Here is an 18,932-nt window from a genome sequence, read left to right as displayed (position 1 = left end):
ACTGTTGTACACAACATGAAGCTTTTGGTGTTCAAATATCTTCATCAGTTTTTGGAATTGGTTATGGAGGGGGAGAAAGAATCAGCAGACAATGCAAACAAACCTTTTGGCAAGAACTTCAAAAGCATGCAGACGGCAAATCAGTCTGATCACTAAGAGAGAAGAACAGGCTATATTCACTGAAGTGCAAAATAATGTAAAATATAGGAGGTCTCAAATTCTTTTAGCAGCTCTTTTACAAATGTCTAATTTTTGCCAGCATTTTACCGTTTGAGATCTGATCTCTTTATAATGAGTTTTTAGAAGGCCCATTCCCTAAGCTTGAAGCACTCATACTCAGCATAAATAGAATCACTAATTAAGAATATTTTTTTTTAAGTATATTCAAACGTTACTTTAATTTTGGGTTGGTGGTAGCTATTACAAAATTCTTGCCCAACTCCACAATCAGCATTACCATTAGAAAAACAATAGCCTAAAATTCAAACTGAACACAAATCTGAATACTTCCACTATTTTGTAACTGAAACACCATAGACTTTTGCTTGGCATTTGGAGAACAAATGTGCATAAAATCCGAAGGAGCGACTATCCTCTGAAAACAATGACATTTTGTATTGAGCTGATGATGTTGAGAAAATAAAATGTTCTGTCTGGTGAGAAAACAAAACCATTTTTTATAAGGCTAATCCAAATTATTCACAGAGTTTCAATAGGTAGTTTTTTCAAAATCAAGTCATAATTTGTACCCTCCACTTTAAAAGCAAATTACTTTTTTTTCCTACTTAGGAGGAGAGATTACCACAGCAGCTTCATATGAGATCTGTTGGAAATATCACAGCAAGGTCTGCTACATACGACCAATCTATGGTGGCTGGAGTTGGCATTTCTTGGAAAATCTGTTGTGGAAAATTCAGGAGATACAAGTGCTCTGTTGTAACAGGAACAACAGACGGGTGCTGAAGTTTATATTCTGATGTCTCTTCCATGCCTCTGTACCTCCCACTTTTTTCCTTACCGACAATATGAAAAATGTAAATTAATGAGCAGGGAGATCAATTATGATGATGTAAAAAAAATGTAAGAAAATTTCACAGGCGTGATTTCTCCTCAGCAGCTGCATTCCTGTGTAAACATTCAGCCGCTGTTCCTGCCCATTATGACATTCACCTCCTCCTCCACATGGGCTTTTCCAGAATCTCAAATATCACTGAGACTGAAGGCAGAGTCTTTAACAAGTCTCTGCTTCCTGCCATTCTACACCTGTAAGAAGTGAATGCCATAATGATAAATTTCTGTAATATCTAAATCTCTCTCACTTGTTAATTTCAACTCTGAATTGCCTTCATTTGTAATTGCTGGGAAGAAGGGAATGTTTTTGAAATCAAGATTGTTTTTTTTTAAATCACCAATAATTTTGTAAAACACATTCTCAGCTTCAGGGAAGTTTTTATCTGCATTTTAAGTAAGACTTGTTGCAACTCTCAGTGCAAATAAATTTGCTTTACATTCTTCCTGCTTTGCTGTCTTCAGCTCTTCCAAGATGACATTTTTTGTAATGTAACTGCTGCTTTTTAGATTAGTTCTCTAAAAGCGTCATATCGACCAGAACCTTGAAATTTTAATCTCTTTCTCTGATAGGCTGTTAATCCCTTTGTGGTGAGTTTACTGGTCCTACAAACACAGAGTTCATTCTCACACCCATGCTCATCTCCAGATACAAGAAAAAATAATTTACTACTATACTTTATAATCCTACATCAAGACTTTAATTTTCTACAAGTTCTAGACTTGAAAATAGCCAACAATCTTTGTTTATAAACAAGAAATTAGTGTCTTATTCCCCTTACATGCAAAGCACTATGTGTTTAATCAAGCACACTCACCCACCCACTCACTTTGTCTTTCTATATGCAAGACAAGCGCTCATGTTTTCACATTTAAATTTCATTTTTCTCCTGGAATTTAAAAAAGGAATTTTTTTTTTCCATCTCAGTAGTCCACCACATCTGGTTCCAACAGCCCTTCACGTAGTCACACTCACCAAGGCTTTGAGCACACTACAAAGCAATGAGTCTCAGTAAGGCTAATACAACATCTACTAGATAAACAGAGCAGCTGTTACGCACTTAACAGTAACCCATAACAGCCCCGAACATTAGGATCTCCTTTACTGAAGGGGTAAATGTTTCCCAGGACCCTGAAGTTATCCACCTGGACAGCAACCAGAGAAAAGCTGGACAATTTAATGTCCCGTGCACCTCCAGCAGTGAAGTACCACTCCACAGTATGACAGTATTTATGGCCAGGGAAGGACTGTATGAGTCATTGGAGGTTTTTGTTTAGAGTAGAGAGGATAAAGATAAAGGTCTTTAAAGTAGTACTGTAACGTCAATTTTGTTTTCCAGATGTAATTTGCACCAAATCTCCTGCATTTCCTTTTAAAATATAAAAATGCATAGAGTGATTAGTTAAAAATGTGTCAAACTGTTTTTAACAACTGGTATTACGACTTACAGGATTTATTCAATCAGAACTGGTATCTTCTTTTATTATTTCTTTGGTATCCTTTTTTTAGGTTCATAATAGTGTTGAAACTAGTCAGCTGATTATTTTTTTTTCTTCAACAAGAATTACCTCTGTTCAGAAGCCCCTCTACCCCTTGAATTAAAAACATATTCTGTAAGTGGTAGAACAGATGCACAGAAGGGATATTTGGATGGGATACAACATTCAAGACAAAAATCATCTCACTTAACTTGAAATGTTACATGAAATGAATCCTAGACAAAGCGTCAAAGAAGTGCCCTGAGTTAGACCAGCTGAGAATTTGATCTGAGGATTAAAATGAGCTATGGGCTATTCTACTGACGCTGAGCACCTCTGGTTCCCACTGAAGTCACTGGGAACTGTGGATGCTCAGATGCAATAAAAAGTAAACCATTGTCTACTATTATTTTTCATACTTATTCTGCAAGATGATTTGTATCATGAAATACTATACATTTCCACAATGTGGCACCTTTCCAACAACTTTGTCTCTCAGTCTGCTCCTGATTTTATGCCTTTATACATAGACATATTTCTCAGTAAAAGCCAACATTTCAAAACAATAAAGGAATTCCCCTGCCTGAAGAAAGAGAGAAAACTCACATGAGAAACTATGATTACACTTGGGAATGATGGGTTGTGCATGACTCTGACAACATACCACACCGCTGGCAACCTTGAGATCCTGTGCTGTGACAAACTGAAAGAAATCCTCAGACTGCTGGTGACCTGTGTTTTCTCTTTCAGACCATCAACCTGTTTTTACAGGGCTGCAGTCAATTCAGGCACTTGATCAGCATCCACTTATTACCGTCTCCCCAGCATCTCTTTAGTCTTATTACAATCTCTTCCCTCCCTTAAACCAACCTGACTAAATGTTAGTTCGATGTACAGCTCCAAGCCCTGAACCACTTCAGTTCCAACATGCTTCCCCAAAAAATCTGTAACAATCTTTCTCTAACACAATAACCAAAACAACACATAATATTCTAACTCAGATGGGACTTGAGGTAACAGCATCAGCAGAGTTTGTGTTCCAGAGCTCCATTTTATAGTAATTTCTTTCAGCTTGCACTTGATTTTACCTTGTGCTCACTGACTTTTTTTTTTTTTTTTTTTAAATTGAATTACACAGTATTGCCCCAATGCTATATTTTTCTGGACTTTTTTTTTCTAAACTTAACTCAAAACACATCACAAGTAAATAAGACAAAGCAGACAGATCTGTGATATCTATAGAAACAGTCAAAACAGAAGAGGACAAATCATCTTGTCCTCTTCAGATGGACAAAATATTTTGGGGGACTATTTGCCCCTTGCTCTTCTGTTCACAAACCAGTTTCATTCTTATTCTCACCACCACTCTGCTTGCCAGAATACACACACATCCCCCTCAGATTGTTCCCAATTTTCTGCTCCCACCTCAGGGTCCCCCCTTCCTTCTCAGGTCTGCTGGTACTTCAGAAATGTGATGGGACGTTCCTTTTACCAGGAACTAAGCCCCTCCCGGAGGCCCAGGATGCACTGAACTCCAGCTCATGTTTAGACTGATGACACTGGACTTTAGAGACAGGATTCATCTCTCATTAACTGCACAGTCTAGGAGTCAGGATCTCAGGTAGACATCTTATATGTATTTTTAAATCTAGTCTCTCTCTGCCATCAGGGGACAGAGAGAGGCAGGTTGAGGCACCTGGATGCATCTCTCTCTCCACTGAGCGTAGGAGGAGCCTCAGCAACTACTTCTGGTCACCAAAATTTTGTCCAGCTATTGTTATCAAAGATGAATCCCAATCTGTGCCATCTCTATACTTTTTCAAGGAGTCTTTACGAATATGTTGAAATAATTTCCAGTTTACTAAACACAGGCAGTCCAACTTCTGCCCACCAGAAGTTTCTGTGATATATGCCTGTTTGCAATTTTACTAGATAGCTTCAGAGCTCATTGCAAGATTACACAGCCTCTAGTATGTTGAATGCAAGAAAACCAAAAAATTCACCAGAACAGTCAGTGCAGATACATACAAAACAGGCTGAGCTCAAGCAATTTAATTTCTATGCTCTCTCCCTTACACTTTTGGTTCTACATTTTGTGCAGAGATGTAACGTACCAAATAACAGATAATTTATAGCAGCCTTTCCTACGTTCTGTAACATGCAAGCTGAAGGCACATTTCAACAGTAAGTAAAGAATAAGGCAGAGTAAAGAGATTGTTAATGTCATATCTGTATCAATATGTATTTAAAGAAACACTGAACTTAAGCAATGGTTGCTTAATTTATGGTTGGTACATACTATAACTTGGGCCAAAAATAAAGGCCACCCAGGAGCAGCTGCTGGTGAGGCATGCAGTGGTCTTTCCTCCCAGCAGGAACACTTGACATAAACATGTTAGTGCTACACACACAGCATTTATTGTCAATCAAGTTACAGAGCTATTTAGTGGTCTTTTTCCTTAACTTCAAAGAATTAAATGGGATAAGGCAAATTCATCTCTGGAATCACCTCTCTCCCTACCACATCTGCTGTGCTTAGAGGGGGTCCCTTAGGCTGACAAAGCTCAGGTTTGAACTTGTCATGCTCTAGGATGGTAAGACGTTTCCAGTCATAGGTCGTTAATTATGGAACTTGCTTCTACATGAGATCAGACAGAGTGAACCTTCTTGCCATGACTTGGTTTATATTTGAGAAATTAAATCACTTAAAATCTCTCAAATATCTGTAGAAATTTTGCGTCCACATACTAAAAATACTCTGAAGGGCCTAAAAAGGAATCTAATAAAATCTTAGAATAAACTATGTTCCAGCAGATGTAACTGGAAGAACATGCCCCTTAACTGCACTGTGGTTGAAGACAAAGGCAATCTTGAATAACTCATCTACCTCTGCTATAGCTAACACTGCCTTGGAGGCCTTGACAAGAATCACAAACCAGAGGCTTTCAGGTGCAGAGATAGAGACTGTGGGAAGAAAATACAGAGCACTTTCCACTGAGAAAAAGTAGGTCTGGGGCAAAATTTTAGCACAGCTGGAGTGACACGCTCAACTGCTTATGCTTAAAATAGTTTAATGAAATGGGTTGAACTACAAAGAGTGCAATTCAATTTCTGACTGCCTCTGACACAGACAAGTCCCCGACAGTTTCTCAAACAAAGATATTTTTAAAGCTGTTGATGCAGACAACTGTAATGAGCCAACCTAGAGTGGTGGAAAAAGGAAGGTTCTGTGTTCAGATGAAAAAGTGAAACACTATGTTATTACTGACAGTGTAATAATGGGCACCAAAGACAAGACAGCAGTCACAAGAGAACAAGTTATCACTTTCAATACCCACCTCATTAGTAACTGAGAGAATTGACAGCGCAGAATCACAGTACTTCAGTGCATTGTTTTTCTGGCCAAGATCTTTATAGCACTAAGAAGAAAAAACATTTTGTTTCCAATCAGACCACTGTAAGAATACCAGAGTCTACAAAACATTATTTTTAAAAGAAGCTGGTTACCTTTGCCAAATACACATAATTGCATTTGGAATATCCTGGACACATTTCTTCTGCCTAAATAATAAAAAACAGGAAAGAAAATAGACATAAAACTTGTGTGATGAGACTTACGTGGTCTGCATAACATTTTTAGTAATGCACTAAGCTTCCTCAAGCATCAGACTGAATCATCCCTACTGTGTGTACCACAATCTGTTTAGCATTTCAGAAAAACCTCAAAAAAATAAGAAAATGCAAAACTCAAACCCTAAACCAGGCACATGAGGTGCTGGTATTCAACACACAAAAATGTTCTGTACTGCTTGCTCTCTTCTGTCCCTAAGTGTTCTGTAAAGATATCGGATCATTCCCTTACACGGTGGGTTGGAAGACACTGCTCTCTCTAGTTTATTAATATTTATTTCCTCATCAAAGAAATAAACAAGCAACCAACCATTCACACTTTGTGTAATGAGTAATGAACTGTCTTCATCAACTTCATAATTATTTTTCTTTCACAGACCTGTATCTTCTAGCTCTGGGTTCACCTTTCTTTTCACATTACCATCTCCTGCAAAGTTCAGGTTGTTAAAAAAGTTCAAAATTGTCTTCCTTTTAAAACACATCAAGGATGTAGAAGCTTGAAAGATGAGTAAAAACCTTACCAGTTACCTACTAACCAAGAAGCAGCTTTAATCAACAAACAGCTTTCGGGGAAGAAAAATTACATCAGCAAAATTTATGGTCACTGTAATCCTTGGATCAAAACATTGTTGCTTTCATCAGAACTGTGTATTATCAAATAATTGAAAAAGAAACCCAAACAGTTGTCATTATGACAGCAATTTATTTTTTGTTGCAGAAGATGACTTAAAACCACAGTTACTCTGCAGCCCACCACAAAATGCCCTGAAGCTAAAGTGAACATTTCAAATTATTTCTACCACCTTTGGAGATTGACTTTAAAGATAAAATCTCTTCAACTGTGAAGATGGTAATGTATTGTGTTGTCCAAAATTCAGAAGATCATTCCATCTTTAAATAGACTAAAAGCGCAGAAAATAAGCACTTTTGATAGCGAAGAAAATATGCTTGTCCAATTAATTCCTTTGAGAAACTGTCTGAAAGTAATTGTAATGATGGAAGATTATGCTTTGAATTCAATCAAGTGAAAAATTTTTATTTTTCAGCTGCAAAAATAGAAATTATTCATCTAAAAGACAGTGGAAGACAGGTTTATTTTATTCATCTGTTTTTTTCTCATAACTGTCCGTTCAAGTAGAATGTCCAGTACTATGGACCTATATGACACAGCTTTCTTTTCTACTTCACTACAAAGGTAGTATCATCTCCACAAACCAGAAAGGCTTCTACTGAAATTCAGTGAAAGAGCTTCAGATCAGAAAAAGAGAAGTGTCACAATGTCAAAGTTTTCCTTGCCTGTATGTTAACCCTCTTGCAGAAACGGGCAAATCATCGGTTATCACTATGGTTAAACTGTTTCAATGGCATATATAACTAATCCATATCCGTCTCACATTAAATCAAGTAACTATTAACCATGGCAAGACATTGAAGAATTCCCTAAAACTAAAGAAAGAGAAGAAAGGCGCTAGCCACTTATCTCCAAACTGATTTTAAAATAGAAAAGAAAAACTATTTTAGTAGAGAGTTCTGTGGTATTTTGGACAGCCAAAAATCCAGATTTATAGCAACTGAACATAATCTGTTGAACAGACATCTTAACAACAGTCAATACAGCAAGCAGCTGGTAAACAGTCACACAGGAAAACCCTTGGCTAGGACTTACCTTAAGGAAGTTCTGCAATGCTTCTTCTACTGTTGAAGTTGGTGGAGTCCCAAAGAGAGCAGCAGCTACCTTCTTTTCAATCCAAGACAACTGAGCTACCTATAATAAAGGAAAAAAAAAAAAAGTAAAAAAATTCTTTAGGGTTGCTTCTCAGTTTTCAAGTAAACGCTGTCCTGTGCCACCGTACTACTTATACAACCTATTTTGCAAAAGAACCTGTAAAGGAATGTTTTATACTGTCAATTTGCCAGCTCAAAGCATAGTCTTTTGGATTTTAGATTCTTTTAACAGGAAAACGTACAGATTAAGAAATACATAACAGAACATCGATATCATTAAGATTATTCCAACGTACAAAGCTTAAAGTACAGTTTAGGTTTCATAAGACCTTGCATTTCTTAAAAACCTAAGGCTAGAAATAGTGCTCTAAGCCTGTTAAGGTTTTCATGAGACAGACAGCTTAGCATGATAGTCCATGTACTTGACTACTTTTCAACATTACAAAAAGCTGTTGTTGCAGTCAAAATGTGAGTGCTTTTGACGCTTGCAAAACAAGACCATTTATTACACAGAAGCTGGTGACAACCACTGTTAAGAAATAGGCTTAATTTCTTCCTCTTCAAATCTAACAAATAACACTTGCCAAAGATCTCCTCTCATTTCAGGAAGATGGGCTGCTATGAAAGGACTTTAGGGAACTGCCATATTGCCACACAATGTACATGACTTCTTGCCTTACATACACTGACACCTGACAGAAACTGCTCTGGTTACTGCCATAAGGTATTTGGCTCCACCAGCTAACCTGGTGAAGCACACTTCACATCTGTAATGAAGGATGGAGCTGCTAAGAAATGCAGTATGAGACTGAAGCCTGTTTAAATTAAGAAGTGAAACCACCCTCCTTTGGACAATTCCACTGTATCTGTAAAGGAAAGTCAGGCCTTCATTCCTTCACATCAGTATTTGAACCACAGCATTAATGGCTGCTGCTACAGCTGAGTTTAAAAATGGTGAAGAACAAAGTTCTGTGTTTTCCTAGTAATTTCTGGCCTGATCTGTGCAGAGGCAACACAGAGGATAGATACACACAGGCAAAGAAAGAGAGCTTCTTATCGGAGGCCTGGAGGTGAAATGTGAGTCACAGAGGGACATCTCTTTTTCAGAGGGTGCTGCAATTCAAATAACAAAGTTGAGACTTGAACTCAAGTCTGTCCTACTGCTGTAAAAATTAGAATGGTTTGGGACAGCTTTAGATTATTCCTGCCTCATTACCTGGCTTCCCAATCTCTTCAGGGCTACTGCTGTTCCCCCTGCCTTCTCCAGCTAAATCCAGCAACTATCCAGTAGGTGTCAGTTAATCATGATAAAATATAAGAATCTATCCACACATAACTATCCACAGCATCAACGTTCTCTTTTGAACAGATATCAAGCTCTATGTATTTCTTGTTGCAAACTGCCCTAAAAATATCATTGCAAGGAGTATAAATACAGGCCAGCACGCAACAGGTACGTGCATAGAGGACCATGTTTTCTCATCTGGCCCCAATGACTGTAGTTAGATAAGAGCAATGTTGCCTGGAGACAGAAGGCATCCTGGTCAAGTCTTGCTGGTTGTTTGGCAAGGTCCAGTGCCTTATTTGTTAAATGCTGTCAGTAAGTCTTTCACACAAAATCACTAAAAAATATATTCCAGAGAGAAACAATATTAAGAAAATAAAGTTTTTTTTTCATTTTGTCTCTCTCACATATCCCACTCTTGAAGTCTCTTCTAAGGGAATAAAGTGTTTTTTACAAAAGCTCTCCAGCAATTCCCAGAGTTCTTATTGAAGCAACAAGGTATTTCCCCCCAACACTGCAGAGCTTTCATACTATGTTATGAACTGCGGCATGCTGGTTAAAACTTCAGATTGTAGGTATGTATACAATTCCCTCACACGCTTCATATTCTGTGAGAGACATTAAAAGGATTTTTGCAGAACTGTTGTTTTCTTCACACCAATCTACTGCTGCAGTTTTCTTTATTCTTTTGGAAGAGGAAAGGGTTTTCTTTATTTCTGGGTTCATCACATCAAGATCGAAGTAGCTTACAGAGAGAGGAAGAGGGGAAAAAATAAAAGGCAAGGTATATGCTTACACTATTCTCTGCAAGACCACACAGCACCCTGGAGATACACATGCACTGCACAGCTACAATTACCCCACACGTGTCTGCTGTTATGAAACAGTGAGGAAACAAAATTGCAGTTTTTCCATGTGGAGCTATAATTACCTATTGAAAACACAAGTTCTTCCTGGCAGTTGTTTTATTTTCTTACAAGATTTAATCACAACTGATTTACTGAGGTTTTAGTTCTTATTTTGTCTGGCTTGGGTGCTGCCTTGAACTATCCAAACTTTAAAAAGCCCAAACATATATGAACTTGGCCATTTTTGTATTACAAATCCCACCAACCTAAAACAACTTTTAAAAGTGAAATGCAGGTATGCACAATTGTGAGTTTTCTTTAATGTGCAATGGCTTCAGCATTATACTTACTATTACACAGATAGTCTGAGAGTTCTGTAATGTTTTGAGCAGTCAGACTTATATGCCACTAGCTGGATGAATTCATTGCAGCTAACTCTAGCTATCCATAAATGAAGTGCCTAGTTTATGCAAGTTGTCCAGGTTCCTTGCATGGTCGGTACAGGGAGAGGCATTTCCATTGGGTAATTCCTCTTCACCTACATTAGACTGAGATGACCACTCCTCTCTTTCTCTTCTTTCTTTCCTTCAACTACAAAGGGAACATACACAATTATACCTTTTGGATGGCTGAAGACAGGTGAGGTCAATCCCATTACAACAGCATAACCACGCTCCACCTGAGTCAGTCTGAACACCTCTATCACTGGGGTGGGACAAATGGAAAAGACCTGTTTTATGCAAGACACAAAATTGTGTCCTGGAGCAATAATGATGAAGAGGAAATTATACCCTTCCCCTAAACACACACAAGCACAGTCTTTAATTTGAAATAACTTTATTAGAGTAAATCTTATGCCGTGTTCAGTGAAATGGAAACATCATTCCTACTACACCAACTTTATTAAGCATTCCCTGTGCATGAGCAAGCGCAGCCAACAGAAATGCTGGTGTAGCATGCTCTAGTGCAGTGCAAATTTGACTTCTACAGTCAAGGTTATTCCAAATAGTGCAAAGCATATCTGGAGGTCCAAAGAAAATCAAAGAGACTGTAACTGTCATCAACTTCAGCAGAACCATGATTTCACTTCATGCATGTTCCAAGAACAGTATAAGAGAGCAGAAAGTAATAAGAAAAACAGCTACTACAGCAAGTAATAGGTACAACAACAACAAAATTAAAGAATGAAGATTGCCTTTGTCCTACAGATGATTTCCAAACCTTATGTGAGTTTTGTTTTTTTTAGATCTCCCAAGCCCTTACATCAGTCCCCCCAGCAACCTGAAAATTCACAAGAGCACTGCAAGGAACATTGTGTTTCCACAGAAGATCAGGTTTTAATGCATTGGGTCACTCGAGGAACATCGAGTGCATTGGGTCACTCGAGGAACAGCTCCCCAGCTGCCCCCCACAGTCCCACTCAAGAGCAGAAGAGCAAGGGCCTGAGTGACCATCAGCCAATTCCGGGACTTGCCGAGGGCTGGAGGGGAGTGGGCCACCACGACAGCCTCGCCTGTGCCAAGGAGAGGAGGTCACTCTTCAGTATCCCAAAGCTAACAGAGATGCTCATCTCAAACAATCTCTCCTATAGATCTGTCAAACAGCCAGATCTTATCCATTTATTCTACCCAAATCTCTACCAATACCAGAGATGGAAGAAAGTCACCCACAGAGTCAAACTGCAGCTAACTGGAAAGTTTGTACCCAGCACGCTCCTATCATGCCTCTTGGTCCTCTCAAGTCCCAGGCTGAAAATGTGGTTCTCCCCTAAATACTGGGAAAAGAGATTTCTTAATATCCCTTTTTCTTCCTTAGCCTAGGTTCAGCAAAAATCACATATGAACTAAAACACTGACTGGAGTTTGGTTTTTTGTTTTTGTCTTCTGTTTGTTTTTGAGGAGATGCAAACCCTGCCCATCAACAGCTCTCTTCAAATTCCAGGATGTTGGTACAAGGAAACTAACCCACTTGGATTTAAAATTCAGCCAGGATTGACTTGCAGCCCTAAAGGATTTCTTCCTCCGATATTTCCTTGCTAATAGCTCACTGAAGATGATCACAAGATTGTCTTCCATATAGGAAAATCATCCCATTGATCCAGCTTCAGTAAAATATTAATGGCACCTATTTAGATATCCCCCAAGAGTTTATTTTTCTTTTTTATTATAATATATTACCGCAAAATTATATTAAATAATTTTGCAATGTTTTGACTTCTGGAAGAGATTAAATAACTGGATAGCAGATTTAAAATACTGGCTTCCAACACAAATATTCTATTTCTTGCCAGCTAAGGAACCAGGACAGTCTGCACAGGCATTTAGGCATTTATCCAACTTGAATTCCCTGGGCTTTTCACTTTCCAGTAAGGGGAGCAGACTTACAGAGCACACAGACAAAAGAACTGGGTCGATCTGCCCCCTGATGTAACCCAAACAGATACTGGGTTACACCAGAGATGAATCCAACACATGGCATGTAACCTGCAAAGAGAAAATCCCAAGACATCTAATTTTTAACACGCCACTTGCATTCACCAGAGGCTCTGATCCAGTTTCACAAATACATGCTAACTGTTCTGTATCAGTCCTGTAATGACAAGTAGCCGTAAGTCTTAACTACATATGGACTCTGTTTTAAAAGCTATTCTAAATATTTAAACACTAAAAATCCCCCCAAACACAAATTTATAAAGGATTATCAGATAACTACATCCAAAACGCTAAGGGAAAAAACCTAATTTCTACACACCATGCACCACAGATCAATTCACCTCCAATAAATGTTTCCTGCTGAGCTAAAGAGCAAAGTAGTTTTCACTTTCCCTTAACAAAAACAAAGCTGAAACTTGAAAGGTTCAAAACACTACTTTTAAATCATATGAACTAACCCAAGTATATATTTAAAACATTAAATCTTCCCTAAAAGATACATACTTAACAAAGCCTGCTTTTGTCACAGAAGGCTGAGAACAAAAAGTTCTGTCCACCACCAAAGACATCTTAAATTTTTTGCAGCACTTGTTTTTCTCTGGAATAATAACATCACTTTTACATACTAAACAGTGGTTTGCTTTGCTTACTAGGTATTTTAAAGTATCTTCATTACAGTTATATGGTAATTATCTTTTCCTAACATTATCACTAAAGCTACCCTGGAAAAAATTACCACTATGTAAAAGTTCATATCACTCTAGAAAAGGGAATATTAAAATAACATTTTGTAGGGTTCTGCAGTTATCCATTACTAGTGGTGTTCAATTATGTTTGCTCAATGCATAAATAAATAGTGGGTTTTCTTCCCATTGTAACCTCTGCAAAACAAAACAAAACCCATTACAGCTATAGGTGGCTTCTTGTATACACAGCAGATCTCACAGGCAAAATTCTGCCCACCATGACATTTACGAAATGATTGCTGAAAATCTTGTCTACCTGACTATGATACCAAAAGTAATTTTCTAACAAAGCTGAGATGATACACACATCAAAACAGAATATTCTTTTTTTTGTATAGCTCTACTGGATTTATAATGGTAAGAGAAATAAGAAACAGCAAAAATTTATTTTTAGACAAGGTGACACACAACTGTCACTGGCTCTGTATCAGACACAAACCCCCACTGCTATGAGGCAGTGAAAAATCCAGCTCATCCCTCCTGCTGGAAGGTGCTATGACACTCTGCATCAGCTTCAAAACTGGCCCAGCAAGAATAACCGCCAAGAAACTTGGCACTGCAGCACCATCGCTCTTTGCAAAGGACTGTGTTACACTGAGGGTGAGAAATGGCAGTCAGAGCCAAATTCTAGCAAAACTCCAAAAATCCAATAGCTTTTACTAGTACAGCATACAGCTTCTGCATATAGGTTTCAGTTTTCAATACATCTTCTCTGTTTGCCTACACTATACATTTTACCTAAAAGTCCGTTCAGCTGATTGTCATTTGTGAAAATAAACTGGAACCCTAAGTTACCACACTTAAAGCATCACCTTTTACAGTCTCTTATGCTATACCTACTTTTTCCTGTTTGCCAGCCCAAAAAACTGTGCTAGAAGATGGTAATAAGATCACCCAACACTGAATGAGGAGTGAATGAGAAATATCTGACTATACTAAGTACATCAGGTTTCTCAAAAGTGTTACCAAAGCCTAGAAAGTATCAAACGCTAGTCATCATTTTTAAATACAGTGCTTCATTAAAAGAATATGTGACTAGAACTATATAATAACACCCCTGGAAGCAACACTTATGAAAGAACAAATATTGTGGGCAATCCTAACTTGACCTCAAAGTCAGCTAGGCTAAATGTAAAAACTAACCTTCTTTCCTCAGTCATCCCTTTTGGTACTTTAATTTCCTCATATTGGACAACACAGCTTCAACCTCAGAGAGGCTAAAACAAAAGAAACAGGGAGTCTGAGAGGAGCATTATCTCTCCATCTACAGGTACTGGTATAGCTAAGAAGTGATAAATTAATTTTTCAAGCACTCTATCATAATCCCTGCCCTGAAGAAGTATTTGGAACCAATGCCACAGCCAACAGTCCCTTGTGGGGTAATTACCACAGCATGAACCACCAGTTACAGAACAGGACCAAGGAATTTGCCACAGTTTCCACCAGCTCCTACGACTTTCTACATCACATGAGTGGCCAAAACCTTTGTTACTGGATCAGCACAGAAACCTACTCATACTGTCTGCTAAAACTACTGAGGATATCACCAACTTCACTGGGCTAGGATGAAGATCTAGCTTCCACAGTAGAGCCTCAAATCTAATGTTTTCAAATGATGGCCTCATCCTGCTACTGAAAGTGTGCAAATTACAATAAGTTTTTAAGAGCAGACAGCCCCAGAAGTTAAAACAAAATGTTATTCAGTCCTATACTTGCATTTATTTGTACTATGAAAATCTGTTCTAAGTGTTTCAGGTTACTATTTTGTCATGGCAGTCACAGAAAACAAGGAAAAAAAAAAAAAAAAAAAAAGAAGAAGAAATCAATTTTTAAGCATTTCAGTGGGTACATCTGTTTAGGTGGATTTCTTCACTTAATGAAATGCTGGTCAGGTCATACCCTAAAGCAAATGCTAATCTGTGACTTTAATGTTCAGTAAGGAAGTCCTGTACAGATCCTGCAAGTGTGGAACATGAGTTTATAACGATATAGTGCAATAAACCACATGTATCAGTCAGGAAGTGGTGATTGTCACTAAAATGAAACAAGAGTAAAAAAAGAAAAACAGTGCAATAAGAACAAAGTGAGGTATACTGAAATTACATGTAAAGTTTCCAAAAGCGATAGCTCAACTGAGAAATAAGCCACCAAAAACCTCTGGGAGTGCTTGACATAAATGGAAGCTGCAGTCAACTGTTGCACACAGCACAGTATAAAAGTGCTTGAGGAATGAGTGGCGCAAGAGATGCTCTTCAAAGGCAGGAGAGCAAGCATACTATAGGACAATCCTCAGCAACTCACTTTTGCATAGCTAATGCTGATATTCAGGAATACAGTGTGATGAAAAATAAAATGAAAAGCTCTTTCAAAAGTCGGTGTCATTCCTTATTCAAATCAACTGAGAAAAAATGCAGCTGCTTGAAAGCTCTTTCAAAGTTAAATCTATGATCTGAAAAAACTGCTGAAAGATTACTTTGCACAAAGTTAAAGGCTGCGATGTATCACCGCAACTCCTTCTTTCCAGTTTGCAGGCACTTCATAGTGACTAGCACTGGAAGTAGCTGGAGGAGTAAGGCAGGGCTGGAATTCACTGTGCATTAGCAGTTGTTACTCTGAGAAGCCTCCCAGTGATCTTTTACAGCACAGACTATGCAAGAACAGAAAGATTCCTCACAGCACTAAAGATGAAGTAATAAGGATAGCCATCTAAGCCATTCAAAGAAGTGGGCTTAAGAATAAGACAACTCTCATATTCCAAGCACAAGCACCATTTTTCTAAAAAAAAAAAAAAAAAAAAAAAATTATAAACTTAATCAACAGCTAAGATTGTAAAACAATTATTTTAATTTTTCATATGAGTACTTATCACTATGTCATTAACACAGTATTTAAAAGCACTTGTTGTGTTGGCATAACATAAATCGTATCTCTTGCAAAACTTTTTTTGTGTATGACAGATTTTTATGCCTGCATCTTTGTTGTGACATTCTCCTGGAATTTATCGAGCCAGTACGGTAGCCTTCCTGCCACCGACATAATCCCACAGCATGTAAGTGCATTTAACTTCAACTATGGATGAGAAATAAAGTTGCCAAAAGGCTATGTTACCAGCCCAAGGTCACCCAGAAAGTTTGTGGCAGAATAAAGAACTGAAATCACGGCTTACAATACCAGAGATCACCCTTCCTTCAAAACATCAATTACTTTTCATTCATACAGTCAGTTAAGAAACCTAAACACAGCAATGAGGGACATACATGCACAGCTTGCTTAAGGTACATGACAGGAAGGGTCAGCAGTTAACATCACACATTTGGAAGTTAATTCAGGAAATGTAAATGTATTGCTTCATTTAGCTTAAAACATCTACTTCAATAAACACCTACTTTGCCTTAAGCCCCACTATTTAGTTTCAAACAAGTTGTCACTTTTCACTATACTCAATTCATACACTAGATAAAAAAACAACTTACTGAATAGCACCATCTTCCATGTAGGTAATATAAAAAAGGATCTTGAGGCTTAAGTTCAATTGCTTTGTCTAGGTGCTCCTATTAGAAAGAAAATCAGTGTCATTTCAGATGTTAGTTTGGCAAGTGTGTTTACATTCTAAGAAGTTTGCTGTAAATCATAAACAAATTCAGAAATCCTCTTCTGCTGAATTGTGTTTCTAACATCCTAAAAATATTAACAAACCCCTCCCTCATGGAGGGAAACCATAAACAAAATTATTTAGCAACTCTGTACACAATGCAAGAAGGCATGATGTATTTAGGACATGACTACGCAGCTCTAAAGTTCAATCAAAGAACTCAAGAACTTTTGTCTTAAAAAGGTGACAACTTCAATTAAATTGATTTTATTTACAGCTAGTATTAGGAAAAGGTCACACACCAAATTGGTGAGAAAGCAACCACTCTCTTTGATAGATCGTACATGCTAGCATCCATCACTGGAGCACAGTCTCTTCCACCCTGGAATATGACTGCCCCAGTGAAATGGTACCCGACACAAAAAATTGTTACAATAATGGGAAATTCAGAAAATAAAATGGTTCTGTTTATAGTGAACCATAAAACCTATAAAGTATCTAATGAAGTCTTTCTTCCATACCATTTTCATTACAGGTCATGACTGTGTTTCTTTCTCTCTATAATTTATTAAAGAAAAGGTATGTTATTTTGCCCCTAAATACCTTTCAGAATAAATTTGACTTCTAAGGTTTCTTTTTTTTTTTTTTTTCCCCTCCAAACATCTCTGGTTTTCTAATCATGCCAGTCACTAAAATACCTGAGCTATACAGATCCAAGAGCCTTTTACTGTATCATTTTGTCCACAAACTATTCAGATAGGAGCTGTTTCCATGCTATTGTTTTCTCAAATCCTTAACCTTTCCAAATGATACACAGAGATTTCAGTAATTACTCATGAAGAGGAAAACCTCCCTGAAAACACTACTGCTAACACTGCAGGCTCTTATAAACTCCATCCTTGCCGCACTTGTGTTATTTGTTATTTTCCCTTCGCTCCCAGCTTGTCCCAGTGCTTGGGGCTTAGCTCACTTGGCACAGCTCAGATGTAATTAAGGCTCTCTCATAGGAAAGCGCCACGACACTCCAAGCCCTAACACGGACACGATGTGATAGAGACACTGGGAAGTGGAACACGTCTGCTGCCTCTCACTGACACCCAGAGAGGGGGGACACAGGCTCGCAGGGCAAGGGAGGGAAAGCGCCTAAGCAATGCCGAGGACAAGGAAGGGGAGAGTAACACATGTAACACAAACCACTAACTCTAAAAAACACGAGTAACTTTGAAAGGACAGTGCTAAAACAAATATTACTTCTCAAGGGTGGCATGAAGGATGATTGAAGAACTGTGTTAGTTTATCACTTAGGATTTGATTTTATTTTCTAAAGAAAATTGTTACTCCCTTTTCCTCCCCGCTTTGACTACAAAATAAAACTGAAATCCCAGAATCCTATCTCAGTTCTTAAATTCTGTAACCATATCATCTATTTGCATACATAAAAATAACTTTTTCACTTTAACACTGGCACCAAAATAGACCTGTGAGGCTGAATTACTTTACTGGAAAAATTTGTCTTAGACACTATATAAGAAAATAATTTAAAGGAATAGCTTAAAAAAAAACCCCAAACCCTACAAAAACATACCTTAAAGAGATAACCATTCCTGATTTTGTTTTGTACACTTTCAAACTGAGACATATAGCCACACATAATTGCAAACCTGAGAGGGGAAAAGAAAAACACACACACATACTTTTCATGATTTAAATAAACCTTGGAATCAAATTACAAAATATTTCAATACCTAATCCACAGATTAACACCTGTTTTTCTTTCATCTTGATGGCTGGACAGAAGTTTGGCATGAGCTGTACATATTCAGGAGCAGACAAAAAACTAAACCAAAACAAAACAATAATGGAAACAAGAAGTTTAAATGGCACTGTTTGGGCTGTCGGTGAAGTGAAAAGATAGGGATTTCTCCTCCAAAATTTCTACCGTTTAGATCAGAGTGTGATACTTCCAGACTCGCTCCCGCCCTGACAGCAGCTTAACCGGAGGCTCTGAGCTCGGCGCTGCAATGCCCTGGGAACGTGAACACCCTCAGCCGCGGTACCTCGCCCAGGAAGGCAAATCCTTAGGGCGTGCTCAGCAGGAAGCTGTGCAGACCTCAAAAATCGTTCTCA

General features: G+C 38.0%; 1 protein-coding gene across 1 annotated transcript in view; it reads right to left on the bottom strand.

Moving 5' to 3' along the window:
• RMDN2 (regulator of microtubule dynamics 2) overlaps positions 1-18,932 on the bottom strand; it is a 47,087-nt gene that overhangs the window by 4,864 nt on the left and 23,291 nt on the right. Inside the window, exons 6-10 of the mRNA XM_033011091.2 lie at positions 18,391-18,466; positions 16,687-16,764; positions 7,844-7,942; positions 6,055-6,108; positions 5,886-5,966 (exon numbers count right to left, since the gene is read on the bottom strand). Coding sequence (XP_032866982.1) covers positions 5,886-5,966; positions 6,055-6,108; positions 7,844-7,942; positions 16,687-16,764; positions 18,391-18,466 — 388 coding nt within the window. The remainder of the gene's footprint in view (positions 1-5,885; positions 5,967-6,054; positions 6,109-7,843; positions 7,943-16,686; positions 16,765-18,390; positions 18,467-18,932) is intronic.

Source organism: Tyto alba, unplaced genomic scaffold (assembly GCF_018691265.1).
Source record: "Tyto alba isolate M040663 unplaced genomic scaffold, T.alba_DEE_v4.0 Super-Scaffold_16, whole genome shotgun sequence".
NCBI classification, from domain to species: Eukaryota; Metazoa; Chordata; class Aves; order Strigiformes; family Tytonidae; genus Tyto; species Tyto alba.
The sequence above is the reverse complement of the archived record's forward strand: the minus strand, read 5'-3'. Positions and strand labels throughout refer to the sequence as shown.